This window comes from Emys orbicularis, chromosome 5 (genome assembly GCF_028017835.1).
Source record: "Emys orbicularis isolate rEmyOrb1 chromosome 5, rEmyOrb1.hap1, whole genome shotgun sequence".
In the NCBI taxonomy this organism is placed as follows: Eukaryota; Metazoa; Chordata; order Testudines; family Emydidae; genus Emys; species Emys orbicularis.
The window spans coordinates 122,808,412-122,831,379 of NC_088687.1; the positions used below are offsets into that span (position 1 = coordinate 122,808,412).

Genomic DNA, 22,968 nt, shown 5'->3' on the forward strand with positions numbered 1-22,968 from the left:
CAGAAACATACTCATGTCTCTTGGCTCTTAACAAGACAGGCTGCCCTTTTAACCTTGTATGTTTGGAGTGTAATGACTAGACCTCAAAACATCATCCCCTCTCATGCCATTCCATGGCTGGTCAGGAAGAATACCGTGTCTTTTTGTACCTCCTCATTCTCAGCAGCATGCTGCTTATTGTCAATCCCTTACATTTCCAATCTAGCCATTGACACTGCAGAACTGTATTTTTGTCTTGGAGGATGGGGGGGTCTGGCAAGAATTTTGCATATTCACGAAGCAGCTAGAAGGCTATTGTAAGGGTAGTATGCCTGAAAATCCTTCCTGCCCTGGAACTCTTCAACATGCACAGTCACCACTGGCCCCAAAACAGCAATTCCCGAAATTATTTCTGAAATCGGATCATTTTACATGTCCATATGTTAAGCACATGAAATTGTTTTTTATTTGAAGTCTTGAAAACTGCAATGATTTTTTCCAAGCTTTCAAAGCCAGTGAGTACTAACGTGGAATAAAAAGGACACGTCCTGGAAAATGTGGTTCTTAAATTAAGAAAGGCAAGGCACACTCCACTGCATTGTAAAGGTGGGATTTTCCAAAGCTCTCAGCATTGGCCTAACTCTCACTGACTCCATTGCATCAACGGGAACATAGTTAGACCAATCCTGAGTGCTTTTGAAAATCCTTACATTTCTGAATTGTGATGGGCACTAACTGTGGGATAAGTAAAGCTGCATTCTTACCAAGGCTGTCACAGAAGTCAGAGAAGTCACTTTTATGATTAAAAACAAACAAAAAACACCCAACCTAGACACAACCAGATGATTTGAGGACTTTTGTGTGTGAGTAAATGTGATAGTGGAGGGTCAAACGTATTACACGTGCCAAGATAAACTGTGGGTGGTAAAGAGAGAGAGCAAAAACTCACTGACAACATTCTTATGGCCAAAAAAAGGGCCAACCCAGTGAATTGTCAGTGAGGGCCTATGGCAAAGCCCATTGTAGTCAAGAGAAAGGCCTACTGGTGTGGTGAGGTTTCTCTCGCTCAGCCAAGCACAGCTCTAATTATTTTGATCTGAAATGGCAAAAAAAATAAATAATAATCTTATTTTGAGCCCACGGCACTTGACAATAGTTTATCTATATTCCCATGACTTTTGCTCTTCTCACCATGATCTCTCTATAGCTTTTCCTACATTTTTACAAACAGAGAAGGTAATGTCAAACATTTATCAAGATAAAGAAGAAGGGCATCCTAGTATTTAGAACAAGGCACTTGGGGATCTCAGATCTCCTTTTTTATTATTTGCTGTGACACTCATTCAATGTACAACAAGGGGAAACTATGTAATACTTATTTAACCCATATGTAAATTGTATAAAAATACTTACCTACACCTCATAGGAGAGTTGTGAGTCTTAGTTAATAAATATTTGCAAAGGGCTCTAAGCTCCTTGATAACAGGTGCTACAGAAGTGCAAAATATTATTATTTTGGTTGTTTTAGTAATTATTATTTTGTAACAACAGGCTGCCACTTGATGGATTGTTTTCCAAACGACAGCAATAAATAATTACTGCTGCACGTGGCAGTGACAGGTAGTCATGAAAATATACTGGTTTAAGTGTGATCATATAGAAGTGCTGCTAAGCAACTGTCAATTGACTTTCAAATGAGAACATTCCACACTGTGTAATCATGCAGTGCAGTACACAGACAGGTTTTCTAGCTAAATGCATCAACTCTGATAAAACTGTCCAGCTTTATAGTACACATAAAACTGTATCCAAGCAGAGACTCATGTGATACAAGAGTGTGCTTCAGCCCTCCTAGAAGTGGGGGGACAGAATCTTTGTAGGTAGATTGTCTGTTAAAAATGGCATCACTTTGTTTACATTTGTTCTTTTTCTCCAGAATTCTCTTTTGGGGCTCACATTTGCAGGGTATGGGCCTGATTCTGCTCTTATTTACACCAATGTACAATGCACCTGCAGGGAGTCACCTCCTTTCCTATAACTGCTCTGATGACAAAGCATTGCTTCATCTACTCAAATAGGACACAAAGATAGAGGATACAAAAATAACTGAAAATGCTTGTGATTCGTGCCCGTTTGCTTCCCCTTCCTCCCCACATTAATCCTAATGGAAGGATGTTGTTGTGATCATTCAACACCCCGCCTTCCTTTCGAATGTTTAAACAACATGCCAAGCAAAAGTACACTCTGCCTCAAAGGTTCCAGAGATTCCCCCATCACAGTGGCCTGTCTCCAGCATGCAGAACATTAACAATTAATGTGCCCTTTGTGAAATATTTTGACAGGAACGCGCATCAATTTATCCAAATAAATAACAATAAAGTTTCTGTGCTTTAAAGTAAATGGGCCAGATTCACAGCTGAGCAATGGAGCTATGCTGATTTAACCAGCTGCGGATCTGGCCCAATAGATGTTAACAGTGTTAAAAATGGACTAGCTCTTTAAATGTATGGTAAGAAAGATGTATTTGATCCTCTAGGGTGTTAATGTCCCTTATTCCAATATCCAGTTAGCTTCATTAAAACATGGAAACAAAGTTAAATATTTCTGTAACCGATAATAAACAAAATTTACAATTATTTCCACCCCCTCCCCCATCTTCAGATTTTTTTTCCCTTTGGAAAAAACATTGAACAGTCACTGAAAAAAACACAGCAGGTCCCAGAGACTCACATGGTATGTGAAGAAAGCACTCACACAAAGTTAAGACAGACTATCCTGTTGGAAGCCATGCTTGCACAAAGAAAGTCAAAACACACTTGGAGAGGTTATCACAGCACAGTCGGCATTCCTGGGCCTTACCTTTGAAGAAAGGGATGTAATGATGTCTGAATGTAGATGTAGGGCTTGGGTGTTGGGGCAGGGAGATGCAGCTACTGGTACCAAGAGTCTGAGTACCAGCTAGGGGGCAACAAAGAGTAAGTGAAAATAAACTATTTTGTTCACTTACTGAAAGCCACAAAATATTCCTAGCAACGACACCCTTCTCACAGGAGCAGTTTTCTCTTGATGACATACAAACTTGGAAAGTATATTTTAGCTCCAGTCTGTCTTCTTGTTTCTAAAACAACGCAGGTCATAGTATGCAGTTTGGTAAGGGACCGAGACTTTCCATGAATGGAAAGAGAACAACACACAAAATGCTGATAACTATGTCCTGGGTTACACCGGAGGTCAGACTAGATAATCAGCAGGGCCAGATTTACACTGGGCACAGCATCTTCAGTGCCCCCCTAACTACAGCTGACTTTTGTGTTTTCTGTAAAAAATGTAATGAAAAAAAAAATATAAACACAGCCTCCCCGGGAAGGCACGAGACCCTCCGCCATGCACGGCGCTCCCAGCCCGAGCCAGGGCGCAGTCCACCCGCTCCAGGCTAGGCGCAAGGAGGGGACTGTTCCTCTCCCCACAGTGAGTGGTCCCCGAGTGTCTTCTGTCCCTCCTGCAGCCCAGCGTGGCAGCTCTCTCTGTGCAACTGAATGGGGCGCCAGCCACGCCCTTCCCTCTCCCTCCACGGCACAGGCAGTGGGGTGGCTGAGATTGGGAAGGGGCTGGGACACTCCCAGCTACTTCAGCAGCTGCCCCACCCAGCAGCGCCCCCCAGATGGGCTGACTTGGATGCTCATTCTGCCCCAGCCCCACATGCTGGGCGGCAGCCTGGCTTCCTGTAGGAGAGCTGTACGTATTAACTTTTAACCCACTTTTAACTTTTAGACACCCCTAGGCACGTGCCTACTGTGCCTAATTGGAAATCTGGCCCTGATGATCAGAATGATCCTGTCTGGCTTTGGAACCTATGAATTTAATAGGTGGAACATCAGAAAATATTCCAGAAGAGCATAACCTTACGATAAAGCGTGCTGAGGAAAATCAGTGTTTTCAAAAGCTGCAACAGGGATGACGTGTTCATAAAGGGCCACAGTGGAATGAAATGGGGAGATCCAACATCTCTTTCTTTGCTAGGAACTTTGTTAGGGCAAGGTCCAGCTCCCACTGAAGTTGCTATTTTGCTATTAGCTTAAAGGATACAGGATCAAGCCCACAATGCAGGAAAATACTTAAGCACATGCCTAACTTTAAGCATCTGAGGAGCCCCACTGAAGCCTTTTTTTGTTGCAACACCTTGCTCTGAGGACTAATACTGTCAAAACAACAAATACAGGGTAAAAATTCTTGCAGCCCCGCCCCCCCGAAGTCGTACAGGTTTATAACCCACTTTGGGTTGGGAATTGTTTATGTTTTTCTTCCCCTCTCCACCCTACTCCCATAGCGTGCAACCAAGCAGAATCCTGACGGAGCTGCTAGAGTCTCAGCAGAGACCAAGTCACTCTCCGCAGTAGATCTTCGATACTTTACTTTTTTCCACCCCCATCAAAGACTGTATGAACTATGAGACACAATTTTCTGTAAATGATTTCTGTAACCCATAAAACTTTCATTTGCATTAAGATTTCCATTTGAATGAAAGCTTATTGATGAAGAATCCCCTGATTTTCACAATGAGTTTCTGATCTTGAAGTCCCAATCATTCATCAATATTTCTGTTAAGCTCATAGAGTGACCCGGGAAATTATGTAACTCTTTATTGAGGAGATTTATGGCCTATTTTTTAAGGGCCAAATCCTGCAAAAGCCCAACTATAAATGCAGAGTATCCTGACATAAATCAGAAGGGGCCCAGAGGTGTATCACTGCTGCTACTATGACCCCTGGCTGTAACAGGTGCTGCTGCAGCCCCTACTACAGGAGAATTTTGACCAGCAGACTAGACTGGCCACTCCTCCAGTCTGGCCTTTGCCCCCACAAAGCAGTGAAGAGAGCCACTGTGAAACATTACTCTGCAGTTCAAAGTCTCTTGGCTGCATGTCCGCTCCCCGCACTGCGTGGTGGAACAATTGTGGCTTTGTTGTTTAGATTCCCATGAACAGTAAGTCCAGGGGCAGGATTAAGACCTTAATCCATTACATTTTCTGTTTTCAGCTACCACCAATTTAACACATAATTTCCTGATGCCTATTAAGTTTTATGAAAAAGAAAAAATCACTGCATGTGCATAATCGAAAGTACTTGTTTGTTTGTCCCCTTGGGCAGCTATGTTCACATTAACCAGCATGTTGTAATACACTCGAAAAGGGAGGCTGGAATTGCTTTCCGCACTATAAACCTTTCCGTTGGTATGTTCTACACTTACTAAATAGGCCAAAGGGGGAGGAGGGGAAAGAGAGATTAAATGAGCCTGCTTGTCAATTACCTGGTCTGCTGTAATGCTGAGGAGAATGGGATGTTGGAGTGTAGCGACCATAACCCAGAGATCCAGTAGAACTAGGACTTGATGTCCTATACTGTTTGAAAGATCTATCATCTTGGTCGCCCTGAGAGGAAAGGGAGGAAATCTAAGTCAATAGGAAAGACAGAGTGAATTACAAGATATTCAGAAGTTATCCATATCCACGTTTTTCTGCCCTATATGCAAAAGGCCCAATTCTATCTTCATGCTCCATGCAGTCATAATGAAATGAGGGCAGAATACAGCCATAAACATCTCAAATCTGTTAAGAGTAGAGCAGTTCCAGAATTGCCAGACATGTCAGAGAATAGTCATATAAACATGGGAGGCAGCATGTAAATAATGAGTCTAACATGAAAATACAGTTTGAAAAGAATGTACAATAGCAGAAATGTTCTGTTTTAGCACTATGTGCAGAATTCCCAATTTGTTTGTACCTTGTATTTGTTTAAACATGAGCAAAATGAATGTAAGATGACAGCATTTTACATTCACTTTGTACATGTGTAAATAGGCAGACAAGGTGCCAGACAGTATAGAATCGGGCCTCATCTGTTTAATTATGCTACGCAGATCTACTGTGCCTGCTGTGTAACACATTCTGTACTATAAGCAAAACACATTCTATAATACTCAGGTGATCAATTTATGCATGAATATGTATCATTAGATTTAATGTTCTAGCATTACCACTTTCCATTTAAACCTATATCCTAAATACTTTAATTCCTGCAAATATACCTCATAGGGTTTTTCCCTTTTGCAGACTTAGGCCACTTCTCCCACAATCACTGCTAAGATTTTAATTCATTTTGTAGCAAATTGGTGACTGAAAATTACAAATTGGTGACTGAAAAAGTATTGTTTTCTTAGGAAGCAAAAGCCCCCGTTATGTAGAAACCATTTTTGGATAACTAGTATCACTTTGGGATTCAGTTTTCTCAGTCCTTATTTAGGAAAATCAGAATTTGCCTGGGTAAGGTTGAATTAAAAAAAAAAAAAAAACAGTCTCAGATCAATCTCTCCTGCAGAAAAACCTGTGGAAGGGGGTCCTGAGAGATACCCTTGCAGAATTATTCCCCCAATATTCCATTGTGGGGGTTGGAGGGGGAGAGAGTGCTTCTCTGCTTCCACCCTGCCCCAGCACCCTCTCCTAAGTTTATGGCAGTGCAGCTCCATCACACCCATACAGCCAGGATGACTTCTGGCCACAGCTGTCCCCTGAGTTGCCTAGAGTCCTATTATTCTTCCAGGGTCCAGAATGGGGACAACATGCATTGTTGGCCCCAGTTCAGCCATCAATTCCTTTCCCCCTAGCCAATGCATTCCCTACTCTCTCCCCCCCTGGGCAGACCTCAGACTCACAGGATACCCTTTGTAGGGTCCAAACGAGAGGTTGCAGGGCCAGAGGGACACCTTTGCTCCCTTCCACACGGATGAAAGGTGGTCTGTGCACAATGGATTCCCTCCAGGTGTATCTACGGGATGGGAAAGTAAAGAACGATCAGGGTCTGATTAAGCATTTGAAGATTTGGCCCTGAAAGAGGATGACATGGAGATTTAGGGGCCCACTGTGCCATCAAAAACATGGTCGTACAGAGCAAATGATTTTTATGACGGTACATGGCAATGGACGACCGTGTATTTGAAGATAGAAACAAGGCCTTATGAGAAGAGCTAGCTGCAATTTTTTTAAAACGCCTATGTAAGAATTCAAAATTGTCCAAAAAAAGGGAGAATAATTTATGCCTGCCTAAACAGGTAGCACATTGTAGGCATTTCCTAGCCTTCTCTTTTGATTGTCACCAACTACTCCATCCTCACTTAAATCCCATGCTCATGTTGAAATACTTCTGCATGTCCTTTCCTAACTAGCTACATATTATCTACATTCTTACTTCTGCATAATGTATTCCAGGCAAAACAGCATAATGTCTTTGGAAGGCATTCTTTATGAAGTAGAATCTTAATAAATACAGTTCCTTATAGACCAAAACACTGTCACTTAATGAGCTAAATAAAAAGTGGACAGGACAGTGCAGTTTATTAAACTTGAGGAAAGTCCTATAGCACCGCTCATTTCAAGGATGAATAGCTTTGTAAGTAACAAGTTCCGTCCTTAGCACAGAAAATATACTCTGCAGAGGGCAAACTGTGGGCATATCTGAACATCCTTAAAGAATTCATGCGACTTTGTGAATCACACCAGCTCTAAGAACAGTACCAATGTAACCTTTGGAGTTTACTATTATGCAGGATAATAGAGGGTAGTAAGTGAAGTTATTATATTTCTGAAACACTGATATTTCCACTTTGACTATCTCATGCATGTTGCTGCATGTTTTTGTCTCTGTAGGAAACAGCAAGCTAAATTTGTGGAATACAATAATGAGTGATATATTTCTTTTAAAAGAAAAATATCAGATAAATTACATTTCTAATTGATAACTCTACTTTTCTCTCTGAACCAACAGTTCTAGTGACAGTTTGCAATTTTTTATATTTAAGGGAAACTATCAATTAATTATTGGGCCCAAATCTGCAATTTGTTACAAAAATTTTACAACAGTGTAATTCCACTCAGTTCAGTGAAGTTATGAGGACATAAAACTGGTGTAATGGAGTAATGAGTCAGGCCTGCCATATTTATTTTTCCATCTACATAAACTAGAAAGTACTGCTCCTGAAAGTGGTATTTCTTGGGTGTGATGTCCTTGTGTTGCTTCCAAAGTGGTATTTCTTGAACTGGCATCTTTAACAATGATGGTCCTGGGTATTGGTATAGTTCCATTAAAGTCAATGGAACTATACAGATCAACTGTGTATCTGGCCCCAGATGTGTGCATATATACATATAGGTAATTTAATTACATGTATATACAGTTGCTTTAACTATGTGTGGGGAAAAAATGGACAGAAAGAGGCACGTTAAGGCCTTAGTCCAGGTCAAATAAAAATGCTAGTTGTAAATGTAAAAGCAGTTTACAATTCAGAATGTAATTTATTTGGTAACATTTGAAAAAGTTATGATCATCTAAATTTTATTTCATGAAGTAACTATTTCTGAAGTAGAAATGCAGATGACAATCAATGAAATGGATGCATTCAGATGACAATATAGAAGCACAGCAGTTGTTTGATATAAGTAACAATATTAAAGAAACCTCTTTATAAAGACATCATGGCTCTGCAGACGCAGGGGGCAAACCACTAACATTTCAGGCTCTGATGATTATCTTTATAAACAAGTTTAATGCATCAGGAAACAGATCAGAATAGAACAAAGGCACTGGGGATTACCTCAGTAAGTGTTGGAGAGGGCAACTGAGGTGACTGCAAACGGCAACACACAAAGTAACAAATTAGTCATACAAAATTCATGCATGATGCTATTTGTGAGAAATGCTATGTTAACAGTATCAGCATCCATGTGTAACACATATGACACATACAGTTAAAACAGGACATCCAGCAATTAGATCAAAAATACGAAGTTAGATTTTTAAAATAAAAATGAGAAGGAGTAAAATGGAAACATCTTCCTTACACAGCCGTAAAATTATTTCATTTCAAAAGCGAATCCCATGGGCAGGTTGCACTCTATTGAATCCTACACTAAGGACTGCACCTTTAATAGAAAAAATCTTTGTTTAAAGCAACCACTTTAAAACAGAGATAAGCCTATGCCAAATCCTTTGTCTAGACTCAGCTGACGTTTGGATTGGAACTTTGAAGCTCCACGCATCTTTGCTTTAAAGTATTCCAAGATATCAGTACATTTCCTCCCCTAAGCTTTAATTAAAGAGCATCTTTACTTGGCAACTAATTTTTGCTGTTCCCTCATTTTCCTCTCACAATTGAGAGAGAAATTCTGCTCTGTGCTACACCATTGTAAATCCAGAGTAATTTTATTGAAGCCAATAAAGAAATTGGTATTACAGAGCATAATTAGGCCCTATTTTTTAAAATAGCTTAGTTAAGTCACAGGCAATTAAGCACACATGGCACTTATGCCTAGCACTAAACTATGCTGACATTGGCATAGCTGGTTTAGTTTAAGGTAACCTAATAATACCCAAATGAAACTGAATAAAACACTACAAGGAAATATTGATAGAGAAGCATTTTAGCATTAGGAACTTTTAGAAACATTTTATATGCTTTTGTCTTCTCTACATATCATCTCTGAAATAGAAGGCTCTGACTGACAGCTCAGTTTATAAAGGCATTTATGACTAAATAGTTTGGCTAACACCAGACTAAAAATAATTGTAGCACTCACAGAAATGTTTCTATAAGAACATAAGAATGACCATACTGGGTCAGATCAAAGGTCCATCCAGCCCAGTATCCTGTCTACCGACATTGGCCAATGCCAGGTGCCCCAGAGGGAGTAAACCTAACAGGTAATGATCAAGTGATCTCTCTCCTGCCATCCATCTCCACCCTCTGACAAACAGACGCTAGGGACACCAATCCTTACCCATCCTGGCTAATAGCCATTAATGGACTTAACCTCCATGAATTTATGTAGTTCTCTTTTAAATCCTATTATAGTCCTAGCCTTCACAACCTCCTCAGGCAAGGAGTTCCACAGGTTGACTGCACACTGTGTGAAGAAGAACTTCCTTTTATTTGTTTTAAACCTGCTGCCCATTAATTTCATTTGGTGGCCCCTAGTTCTTATATTATGGGAACAAGTAAATAACTTTTCCTTATTCACTTTCTCCACACCACTCATGATTTTATATACCTCTATCATATTCCCCCCTTAGTCTCCTCTTATCCATTTAAAAATATTTAATTTGGTCTTGAAACTAAAAGGAGTCTGTTTAAAAACCCTTTTCAATAGCTAAGGATGCATAATGTCCATCAGGTAAAGGGGCACACATGGATGTTTGCAGGGACAAGGACATACAACTCACATTCTAACCCTGGAAAGAACAAGTGGTATCAGTTTTATAAGGCAATGGAAGCTATGGAATGGCACTGTTGTATTGGGAAAAAGCAGGACTACCATTAAGTGATAGCTTGTCAAATGATTAATGGTGAATGAAGGTGTGATTGAACAGATTAGGGCTCCAACATGAAGTAGCTCCCCGATTCCCCTAGCAGGAACTGCTCCCTATGGGAAGAAATTTAAGGAGCCCTGTGTTTTTTCATTAACCCAGGCCACATTGAGGGTGAAATCTTGACCCTACTGCAGACAATGTGGGTTTTGCCACAGGCTTCAGGGGAGCCAGGATATCACCCTTAATCTTATTCAATGCCTAAAGGGATTTACAGATTTTATGCATATCATCATGCTTATTATTAAAATCACACTATTCTGCCTATTGCTTTATTATGCTTTCTACCATAACACTCACTCTATTCCCAGATTACTATTCCAGGGGTAGCCAAGCTTACTGACCCTCCGAGCCGCATACGACAATCTTCAAAAGTTCGAGAGCCGGGGTGCGCCTGCCAGGTCTTCAGCCACTCAGGAGGTGCCTGCTGGGGCTTGGAGCTTCTGCCCCACTCCCGCTGAAGCCCTGAGCCCTGGCTGACATGCCCCGTGGGGCTGACGTCCTGAAAACCCCTCCCCTCTGGGAAGAAGCAGCGCTAGGCCCACCACCCTGCCACAGGGCAGAAGCCCCAAGCTCTCCCCTCCCTCCAGTCTGGTAGGCGGAGAATGGGGGTGGAAGTGGGGGCTCTGCAAACTGCACTTTAACTGTAAAAGAGCTGCATGTGGCTCACAAGACACAGTTTGGCCACCCCTGTACTATACCATGCCTCCCAACTACACCTTCCAGTGCCCTCTTTAATGGGAAGAGTGATACCCTTACTGCCATAGAGCAGTACCTTACTCCACAGTCTAGATGATTTCAGCCGGCCAATTCATGGAAGAAGATGCTATCCATTGTGAGCAAGGGTGGCAGAGTCTGGGCATGTGATACTTAAAATATTTGGATCCCGAGGAGAGAATTAGGTTAAGATGCTGGATGAATTAATCTAAGTCCGATGCATAAATAAAGAGTCCCAGTTTTCCATTAGAGCAAATTCTTTCATGTTGAATATGTTGTGATTCAACTGCTGAACCACTCATATAGGATTATTCAGGCTTATATCTTAGTTATGGGTTGGCTACAAAATACCCATTCATCACCAATATTAACAGGCACCCTTAAAATACCTGGGCAGATGCTAGAAAGCCAAACTGCCAATGTAGCAACATCATTCCCACTAGCAAGACCTCCAGCATGTGGGACCATTGGAAACAGCAGCAAGGAAGCGATGGTTCCAGAGCTGTTAGCCCATTTTCCAGGTGGATTATTAATAGGAGCACAGAAATTATCCTTCAAGTCATATTTTTGTTTGGAATTGATGTGAAACTGAAAAGGGCTAAATGAGCTTGTCTAAAATTCGGGGAGAGGTCAGCATTTTGTAAATCTTGAAGAAATCTTCTTATGTAGAAACAAAGCCAGTTACGGTGTTTATAGCTCCCTGTCAATGCAGGATTGTTCCCTGCAGTACCTTTACTTGTGCCCTTTTCAACAGAACTAACAGTCATGTGCATAAAGTACATACATAAATGCTTGCAGGATTTGGGCATTTATTATTCCATTGCTATTATTTCAAGCATTTATTTGTACCCATCTATTTATATCCAAGTTAAGCTAGCAATTAATTTTTTGTAGAGATTTTAATTTAAAAAATCTAAAACTATAAAAGAAATTAGAAAACAAAATGAAAGGCAGACATAAGTGAAGAAGAAATACTACCTTTTATGACAGGAGTTATGTAAAAATATGTTTCACGTAAAACAGCATTAGTATTAAATTACATTAGCAAAAATGTTATAACATTAGCTCTGCACATGAAAAGGGCAATATGTATGCATGACATCAAGATGAACTTTATTACGGGATGGTTGAAAGGAATTTGTGCACAGAAAAATGATACCTTTGTTGTGTTACCAAAATAACATGCTGCATATAACAAAAGCATGAAGGGTATTTGATTTGGCTTCTGATCTTTGTATTATAATTAGCAATGGTTCCTGTTTCCTACCACATGCAAGTATAATTTCTTTGGCAGAAAAACATACTTTCATTAAATCTCATCTGTTTAAAAAAAATATTTGATCACAAAAAGCTATCCTTTATTTCCCATGAACTAAAGAGTGAAATGGAAATCCCACTTGTTTTATGGACAATTCAAGTGACTGTGAATACATAAAATAACTCCCATTAATCCAATTTTACAAAGTAATTACAAAAATTCCAAGTGTGTCTAATAGCTTAGACACAGTGATGTGTTTAATGATGCAAATTAATTTTTAGATTCACAAATTTAAAAACAACAACACAGGATTCAGTACCTCCCCATAACTATGCCTGTCATCTGAAGAGTAACTGATATATGGCGTATAGGAGATCATATCTGGGCGAGCAATGTTATAGATGGCTTTATTTTTAGGAAGAGCAGCCAAATCCCTGTAGTCAAGAATTTCATCTCCGAGCTTTGCCTAAGAAAAGGAGGAAAGAAAGCAGTAAAGATAAGAAGGAATATGATCAGGATACAATCAGAAAAGGACAGATCCATATAGGTAGAAGAACCAATAAATATTTAACTTTTTTATGACTCAGAATTTAAATATCTTTTCAGTGCTTACCACAAGATCTTAAATGCACATGGTTGTTTTCTTTATATATGTTGATGACTTCTCTGCCATTCAAGTTTAATGTATAGTTGTAATGTTGGATAATCCTAGTTTTCTTCCATTTACATCCTGCTGACTATTAGCTATGCAAAGAGACAGCAGGGCTAATCTTGCTATCCTTGGCCAGGCAAAAGTCCATTTCTTCTAAGGTGATTTTGGATTGCAATGTTTGTATTCTTTTTCCATTACAGATGGTAATGAATAAACATGTACTTATTTCCAACATAACTATCCCCTGTCCAGATGCTGAAATGCTGCTAGTCAGTAATTTCTCCCATTCAAAAGAGCTGCTTATTCTATCCTACAGTTCCTGCATAACTAATCTGCAGTAAAACTGTATTACCGTGTACGATCCCTACCCTGCAACTGAAGTTAGGCTCCACCTCCATGGAGCTCTTTTCAAGATCAAGATTTATCTTTGTAAGGCACCAAACTAAGATCCTTTGCCTGTAAATATTGGTGTAGCTCCATGGAATCCAATGAAGCCAAGCCAGTTTACATGAGGGCTGAGAATCTGGCTATAAGTCTTTACAAAACCTGTGACTTTCACAACACTCCATAGCTGTATCTACACAACTCAGAGTGGGTTGCCATGACCCCTCTTATGCCTCAGTTTGGATGGAGCATGATTTTGAAGTGGATCAATGTAAGTAAGCAATTTCTCTCTTTCTGTGTACATCTTATCTGTATGCAACATCACCCTGGAGAACCCAGAACAAAAGGAGAATTTATTTCTGTACTTGAGCAAACATACAAAACACCTTATAAAATTCCAGGAACACTGTATAAAACAAAATCCCAGGAACAATATCCACAAAAGGAAGAAACCGCAGATAAAATGGAAAACAACCTTCCTCCTAAAAATCACTTAAAACAATTCCAAGAGAAAATACATTTCTTCCCACTGCTTCGACTCACACAGAATATATTTTGTCTCAGGTAATCTAACCCTTCCAACTGTTAGCTGCTTCTCAACGCCCCCACCCCACTCCAGGTCTTCTCTTTGGTGAGTATATCCCCAGAGTCTGGGGTAAACAAATAGCTTTACGGAAGGAAGAACAGATAATCTCAATGAGTAACTGATCCTAAACACACTACTCCAGCTGCGTCACACCTTTACCTCCTTCACTATCTATTTCACCCAGTCCTCATTCATGATTACGAACCAAAAGATACCAAGCCTCATTGGAAAAAATTATATTTTAGTATAATTCTTTCTACGCTGCCCATCCAAATATAGGAAATGTGGATGAAAACACATTTTGTTACAGACAACTTGGCCCAGCTCTGCTCTCTATACCTTTTAAAACCATTCCATTATTTTCTGCAATCATTCGGTTCAAAATGTTTACCCATTCTAACAGTGTGGGTGATATTTAAAATTCTGTGAAAAAACCTCAGGTTCAAGCAGAAAGGCTTAGATATTAAAATACAACATAAATAAGATTCACTAATGGTCTAGAGCAGGGGTCAGCAACCTGCGGCACACATGCCAAAGGCAACACGCAAGCCGATTTTTAGTGGCACTCTGCTGCCAGCCGGGGTTCCGTCCGCCGGCTCCACTCAGCCCACTGATGGTCTGGGGTTCTGGCCGCCGGCCCCTTTGGATGAATGGAACCCCAGGCCGGCAGCGGGCTGAGTGGGGCCGGCGGCCGGGACCCCAGCTGGCAGGAGCCGGCGGACGGAAGGGGTCCCAGCTGCCGGCCCCACTCAGCCTGCAGCCAGCCTGGGGTTCCGGCCACCAGCCCCCTGCCAGCTGGGGTCCTGGCCACCAGCCCCGCTCAGCCTGCTGCCGGCCTGGGATACCAGCCGCCGGCCCTGCTCACCTTGCTGCACTATTATTTACTTTACATACAACAATAGTTTAGTTATACAATATAGACTTATAGAGAGAGACCTTCTAAAAACATTAAAATGTATTACTGGCATACGAGACCTTAAATTACAGTGAATAAATGAAGACTTGGCACCCCACTTCTGAAAGGTTGCCAACCCCTGATCTAGAGTATTAGGTTTTTCAAAAATCATCCCCACTGTTCAGAAGTACTTAGTGATTCATATAAAATTATTTTGGAATATGTTATTTTACAATTGTGTATTATGATTTCCACTCCTAGTATGCTAATGTTTGACACGCTGAGGCCTTATGCAGCATGAAAGCAGCTTTCCAGGTATCTCTGAGCAGAGCTCAGACCTAATGCTCTCTCTGTGAAATTCACCCCAATGCATGTACTTTGTACTTAAGCTCCACCAAAGACATTAATGCAGAAGTCAGTCAGTATTTAAGTGGTACACAGGGTGCTCTGTGGGACCCTCTGCACTAGAGTGCAATTCACTCTGGACATAATCCTGTGACCAGTGAAGTTAAGGGAAAGATTCCCATTAACTTCAGTGAGCACTTGATCGAGCCCTCTGAGAGTGCAAGAAACCAGTGAAGTCTAGTTTAGTGTCAGTAAAGGGGGAAGGGAAGTATGTGTGTTTAGGGAAGGGATGGTGCTTGTTGCATCCTTTTAACAGGTAGCACAGGGAGTCCAGGGGCATTCAGTCTTAGTTAGAACACGTCTGGGGATTCCCACTGCTGCATGGCCTATGTGCACCTCCTCAAGGACTGTACCTCAAAAGCCATAATATATCCCCATGTCCTTGTTCTGTTTTAATGTGACACATTCAAAAGTGTGAGAATTATCAGTTCACAGCTCCTAACCCCCCAAGCTTCTCTCTGTACTCTTTCTTTCGCTCCATCCTTCTGCTCTGACACATTACAGAGGTACTGGTCACAGCTCTGTCATTCAGGCTGAGTTGAGTTTTGCATGTAAAGCAGTATATATGCATGCCATGATAAATCCTTTGCTGGAAGGGAGTATGAGAGTGGTAAAGATTATTCATTTAAGGTATGTCTATACTGCACACTACTGGTGGCAGCGTGTATGGTACATGTAGCTATACGCTGCAGGGAGAAGCAGGCTGTGTTCACAGTATATGGGGCTATAAGGTGGGTGCATAACTGGCTGGATAACCGTACTCAGAGAGTTGTTATTAATGGTACCCAATCCTGCTGGAAAGGCATAACAAGTGGGGTTCCGCAGGGGTCTGTTTTGGGACCGGCTCTGTTCAATATCTTCATTAACGACTTAGATATTGGCATAGAAAGTACGCTTATTAAGTTTGCAGATGATACCAAACTGGGAGGGATTGCAACTGCTTTGGAGGACAGGGTCATAATTCAAAATGATCTGGACAAATTGGAGAAATGGTCTGAGGTAAACAGGATGAAGTTTAACAAAGACAAATGTAAAGTGCTCCACTTAGGAAGGAACAATCAGTTTCACACATACAGAATGGGAAGAGACTGTCTAGGAAGGAGTACGGCAGAAAGGGATCTAGGAGTTATAGTTGACCACAAGCTAAATATGAGTCAACAGTGTGATGCTGTTGCAAAAAAAGCAAACATGATTCTGGGATGTATTAACAGGTGTGTTGTGAGCAAGACACGAGAAGTCATTCTTCCACTCTACTCTGCGCTGGTTAGGCCTCAACTGGAGTAGTGTGTCCAATTCTGGGCACCGCATTTCAAGAAAGATGTGGAGAAATTGGAGAGGGTCCAGAGAAGAGCAACAAGAATGATTAAAGGTCTTGAGAACATGACCTATGAAGGAAGGCTGAAAGAATTGGGTTTGTTTAGTTTGGAAAAGAGACGACTGAGAGGGGACATGATAGCAGTTTTCAGGTATCTAAAAGGGTGTCATAAGGAGGAGGGAGAAAACTTGTTCACCTTAGCCTAAGGATAGAACAAGAAGCAATGGGCTTAAACTGCAGCAAGGGAGGTTTAGGTTGGACATTAGGAAAAAGTTCCTAACTGTCAGGGTGGTTAAACACTGGAATAAACTGCCTAGGGAGGTTGTGGAATCTCCATCTCTGGAGATATTTAAGAGTAGGTTAGATAAATGTCTATCAGGGATGGTCTAGACAGTATTTGGTCCTGCCATGAGGGCAGGGGACTGGACTCGATGACCTCTCGAGGTCCCTTCCAGTCCTAGAATCTATGAATCTACACATGACAATGGAAGGCTCCAGCAGCGGGACATTACACGGCTAAAAACAGCAGTGTAGATGCGGGAGACACTGCTTGGGTGTGTAAAGAGCCATGTAGGGTACATACTCTCAGTGTCTTTACTCTACTCGCCTAATCAATGCCTCACCATCTGCACTGCTATTTATACCTGTGCTAGGGAGAAATGCAGTGTATATACTCTACACACCACTGTAAGAAGTGTGCAGGGAACGCCCCGAGATAATGTTCAAATTGAATAACAACTGGTTTGAATTCTCCTCCCTTTCTCTTCCCAGATATCTAAATGGGAGTTAAACAATCTCAGAGCTTACTGACAATTAATGCACGTGAAAATGAGAGACGTGGCATTCCCCATGGGAATCTTTTTCTCTGACTGCCACAGCAAGCTTACTTCTTTTGAAGTACCAGCTCACCCTAAGTAGGTATGTCACAGATACTGACTTAATGAGACACTTTGAAAAACATAGTTTTGACAGAGAATGAAAATGGAGGTTTGTCCTTGACTATTAGCAGCCCATGAAGTATACTTAAAGTAATCATACACTTCAAGAAAAATGCTTGAAAGCAAGTACTGTACCACAGCTAGTTATTTGCCACTACATGTATAAATAAATAGAAAAATGTAAAAAAGTAAGAGAAAGGCATAAGGGTAGAGAAATATCTCCCATCTAGTCAAGGAAAATATGCTTAGGTGAGAACAGTCCCAATTCACAGTGAATATGTCTGTGCTGATGATGGTTGTGGCCACGCCATTATTACAGGAAATGTTTCAAAAATATGTCAGTCTGCAGCTCTATGGAGTTCCTGCCAGAAAGGCAAGCTGGAAATACTGGCAGGCACCTTTATACGAGCCAAGCCCTACTGTCCTCACTCAGGCTTTAGTCAAGCAAAATTCCCATTCATAGGAATATAAATTTTACCTCAGGAAAGACAGCAGCCTTTGGCTCCAAGGCATCTCTCTGTTGGTCTCTGTGTGATACGTACAGACACCTCCGCTCCGTATAATAAACGTCAAGTTATAAATTGGCAACCTGTTGTTTGCAGCTATTCGCTCTGGGGTTGCTAGTGTGCCGTAAGCATGACTTGTGTGCCTCAGGGACACTGCATGGGACAGACAGGTTAGAAAGCGAAATCCTGCAGGGTTCCCAGAGGCACAGGCCTGGCGAGTGCCAGTTGTGCTGATATTTGCTGCTTTGATCATTTTGTGACCTTGAGAACGTGCTTATGAACATCATCTCCAGATGGCTGTCACAACAGGTACTGAGAGTAACACCCACCAGGGGCTGGAAAAATTAAGAAATAGAAGCTTTTTCAACAGTTATTTAATTATTTTAAATACTCATTATGGCTACTCTCTCAGTTGGAACCTCTGGTTCCTTATATCTTTAGGATGGTTGGTACAATCTAAATCTAAGTGGTAATCTAAGACCTAAAAATATACAGCAAAGGAAAAGAATAAAACTGCCAACAACTTGTTATTTTTAACTATGGTATTCAAACAATTTCATGGGAGAATGTCAATTCTGATTTGCAAGAATCAACAAATAAAGAGGTTTTGATGATTTCAACTTTCTGTGCAATAACAGAATATGTTAAACAACAGTTAACAGTAAAAAGTGGTACACCTTTCTTTCTGCCTTATGGCATGTAGAAGGGGATACTTACATAGATCACACGGCTTGGAGAACCTGATGTACTTGAAACAGGAATGGAAATCACACTCTCAGAGGAAGTTCTAGTTTCCTAGGACAGAAAACAAAAAGCAGAAGGAAATTTATCCGTGGCTTCCTAAGAAAGAAAGAGTGTAAACAGTCTTTCATTTAAGCTCAGCTTTGCCACTTAAAAAGAAAATGCTATGTTCTACTCTAGCTAAAACTAACATATACATCAAAGAGGACTAGTCAAGCATCCAAATAATTAATTTTTGCACTGGTCAGTAAGCCATCGCATTATACCATTTACCTTCCCCTCACCAGAATGAACTCCAGTGGTGTGATCCTGGGCTACCAGAATGGTCCCGGAGGGCTGCTAATGCTGGTGCAGTTACAGCAGCTTTGAGACTGGGATCACTTGGGTGCATGAGGGCAGAATTTGGGTCCCTATGTGTATGTTGTCAAATTTTCATATTTGTTTTTTACAATGTCTCATAGTGCTAGGTAATTAATCGGTAGCCAGCAAACAGCACCTAGAGCACTGCAAATAAAGCAGACAGATTGCAAAAAAGACTCAGGCCCAGATGCTGTAAGGTATTTAGATTTCTAACTTCTATTGAAATTAATGGGGGTTGAGTGCCTAACCGCCTTCGAGGATTTGGGCCCCTGTCTCTTTTGCTCTCTTATTTTGAGTACAACAGATTAATATTCATGTCAATCTTAGTATGGCATGTATTACCTGTTGTTGTTTTTTAAACTAGTTACTGCATTTAGAATGTCATCTAAGTCATGACAGAACTTTACTGCAATGTTTTTGGTAATTTCCTTTATTGTGAGAAGTAGCATCAATTATAAACAAAAAAAGGGCTCTGAGACACAAGAACAACAAGAAATGAATGTTCTTGACAGTTGTTATTCAAATCGAAACCAACTTGTGAGATCCACATGTTTAAATGATAAAATAATGAAAATAACAATTATTCCCTATATTATCCTTCAGCCATGTACATTAGCTCCTCATAAAATATTTTCTGCTTGTATAGAGAAACCTGTGCTTGATTGCAAGTGGATTATTAGTAGTGTTAAGCTGTCAGATCTAGTTATTGTCCTAGCTATCCTGTTCATTACTGATAGCAGCTTCTACCTTCTAGGTACAACCACAGAATGGGTCTAATTTCACAGTTGTCTGTAGGAGACATTCAGTATAGTTGTCTTCAAAAAGGCTCTGACTAAATAATTTATAGAATTTGATTAAGAATTTTACAATAAATCTTTGCTCTTGAACATGACACTACCTTACCAAACAGAAAAAACTTGATGGCTCTATATAATGTGTCTCTACAAAAATAGTGATACATTCCTATTGTCATTGTTAATATTGCATTTTTGCTGCTTCTATGGTTTGTTTATACATCTTAAGAGCTAGATTGTGAGATCTTTCCTCACACTAAGTAGTACCTCATTCCACAAGTAGTCCCATTACTTTGGGACAACTTGTTGAGTGAGGCACTATTCAGTGTGAGTAATGGGTCACTAAACAAACAGTTATATAAAAAAGAAACAATCAATCTATTTTGGAATATCTGGCTGATCTATGAGATGCTTTAGAGAAGTTTCATCCCCCTGCTTATTTTTTAAATTTACACTGAAAGCCCTGTCTCACCAGGACATCAGCACAAGGGTGTGCGTCACTGGGTATTCCCATTGCATGGCTAAAAAGACTCTAAAATCAAGTATGTAAGCAGAGTATTATTAGATAATGTTTGGAGAGTGTGGTGACATAGAAGACCCTATAATAGTGGCAGTACAATTCTGTATTTGAAAGTTTCTCAACAGCCTCCTCTTACCACAACTGCCTTTAGGTTTTTGCTTAAGCTCCAATACAGCAGAGTTTAAAGTTCAGTTCTAATCGGAAAAGCAGTTAACCATGCAACAGGTGCCTGATCCAAATTCCTTTGAGGTCAAATGGACAGACTCTGATTGACTTCAGTGAGCTCTGAATGAAGCCCCTGTCTGTGTGTACTTAGGCAAATCTGCTTGTTTTAGTGACTAAATTAAGAGCACAACAAATTGGGCTGAATATATGTAATAAAACTCAACTAGGCACCTTCTTTTGCAGGCAACCTCTGGCTCCTCATTTTGAGGCGCAATCCCGGTAGATTTCCTTCCAATGCTGTTAATTCTACTTGCTGATTCAGTCACTCCTGTCACCCGCTCTTTACTCAATACTGTGCTCTCCCATCTCCATTTTCCCTCTCTCTGATCAATATCTGCTCACACAGGCTCCCCTTGCTCTCTGCATTGTCCATTACTTCTCTTGCAATCTCTTCTCTATCAAGCTCTGATTTGTCACTTTTAGCCTCCACTTCTCTCCCCCAAAACTCACTCCTCTTAGTCGATGCTATTATAACCTTTTACTTTCTGCTCCTCTCTACGCTTGACTTTTTTGGTCCCTTCTTCCAGCATTCTGCCCACTCGCCTACCCACCAGCCTTCAACCCCGCCCCCTCCTGTGATGACTCTTATCCTTCCTCTTCCTTATTTGCAATTTTTCTTTTTCTTCTGGCTCCTTCCCGTCTGCTTGCAAGCTTGTTCTTATATCTCTTAGATGACAAAAGTATCCCTCAGCTCCACCTGTTTCTCCCCAACCTTTTCCCCTCCACTCCTTCATCTCTAAAGCCCTGGAGCATGCGTCCACCCACTCTTTCTTCAGATGCATCTGAAGAAGTGTTTTTTTACCCATGAAAGCTGATGCCCAATAAATCTGTCAGTCTTTAAGGTGCCACCAGACTCCTCGTTGTTTCTGTGGATACAGACTAACACGGCTACCCCTCTGAGACTACTCTTTCTGCCTACTTCTCATACATTCGTCATGCTCAGTACATAGAAAATAACCATTCTTTTAAAACTATCACCCTGATGCTCTCCTTCATCTACTAGAATGTCAATCAATTGCCACATCCCACACAGTCACCGTCACAAGCTGTGCTAACGATTCACCACTACCCTTTATAAAATTCCATCCTTCTCTTTTGTTTCTCTTATATAAAAAGGCAAATTAAAACAAAAAGCAAAGTAAATGAGAGATAATTAGTGCTGAACAGCTTTTTGGCCAGGTTCTGTATTTCTTACTGAAGCAAAACTCCCCCTGACTTTTATAAGGTTTACGCATAGAGAGCCTCTTTCACTCTGCTCAAGATTAGGGGCACTTGCATAGCTCTTGAGAGATGTGTGGCTAATGTGTCAGTCTTTAAACAATGTCCCAAGAGGGTGTTTTCTGTGCCTTAGGGGGAAGCCCAGCTAGCACCAGGCCAGCACAACAGTGTCTACTGTCCTTCTTTTAAAGAGGAAAAATTAGTTAACTACATAGGAACATATGACTGGAATGACATCCTGTGTAAGCAAGTGCAGTTCCCTGCTATCACAGGCGCCCCCATCATATAATCCCATTCCTAAATTTATCCATCTCTACATTTTCAAAATGTTGCATGGCGTTTTAGCCCAGCAAATTCTGAATGAATTGAGAGTAAAATGCTGTGCAAGTCTGAAAATGTAGGATATACTGTTATGCTGAATCAATAGCACTTATACCAACTAAAATACTCAGTTGTCAAAAAAGGTAATTTGGAAATATTTTTTCTTTTGTTTTCTATCCTGAAATATCACTTGCTATTGACTGAAATTTATGAGGCAAAAGGTTAATTGGCTACTTTACATTTTAAACACTCACTTGAGTTCAGAGCTCTCCAAAAATGATGGATCAGAGCAATCATTTACCCCTTCTAAATACATGGGTACAATACATGGGGCCGTGATCTTTTAGGATGAAGCCGAAAATAATGTTTTTCAAAGCTGTACTTCAGTCAGAGATGTAATTGCTAACACACCAGATGTGTAAGCATCTCCTTTCATAGTTGCTGCCCTGAATTCTGTCCCACGCATTTGGAATATAACTTTTTTCAAGCCAAATCAAAGCTCTTTCAAACAAGACCACCACTTGATGCATCTAGAGAAAACAATCCAAAAGACCCTACATTGGGCATCACTCCATTAAGCAAGACGGTGGTGTCTCAGTCCCACTAGTTGAGACAGACCATGTCCCTAATTATTGATTAATTTTCCATTTTCCAGTGTCAGCTCATCCATCAACTGTCCTTGTAATTATTAAGATTCCCAGAACTCCTCTTTCTTTCCACTACACACACACACACAGAGAAA

The 22,968-nt window shown here is 40.7% G+C and overlaps 1 protein-coding gene across 1 annotated transcript in view; it reads right to left on the reverse strand.

The window, feature by feature from the left end:
• The window catches only part of ABLIM2 (actin binding LIM protein family member 2), a 156,072-nt gene that overhangs the window by 58,362 nt on the left and 74,742 nt on the right, over window positions 1-22,968 (reverse strand). Inside the window, exons 8-12 of the mRNA XM_065405740.1 lie at window positions 18,765-18,842; window positions 12,686-12,832; window positions 8,623-8,655; window positions 5,287-5,407; window positions 2,839-2,937 (exon numbers count right to left, since the gene is read on the reverse strand). Of these exons, the coding sequence (XP_065261812.1) occupies window positions 2,839-2,937; window positions 5,287-5,407; window positions 8,623-8,655; window positions 12,686-12,832; window positions 18,765-18,842 (478 nt within the window). The remainder of the gene's footprint in view (window positions 1-2,838; window positions 2,938-5,286; window positions 5,408-8,622; window positions 8,656-12,685; window positions 12,833-18,764; window positions 18,843-22,968) is intronic.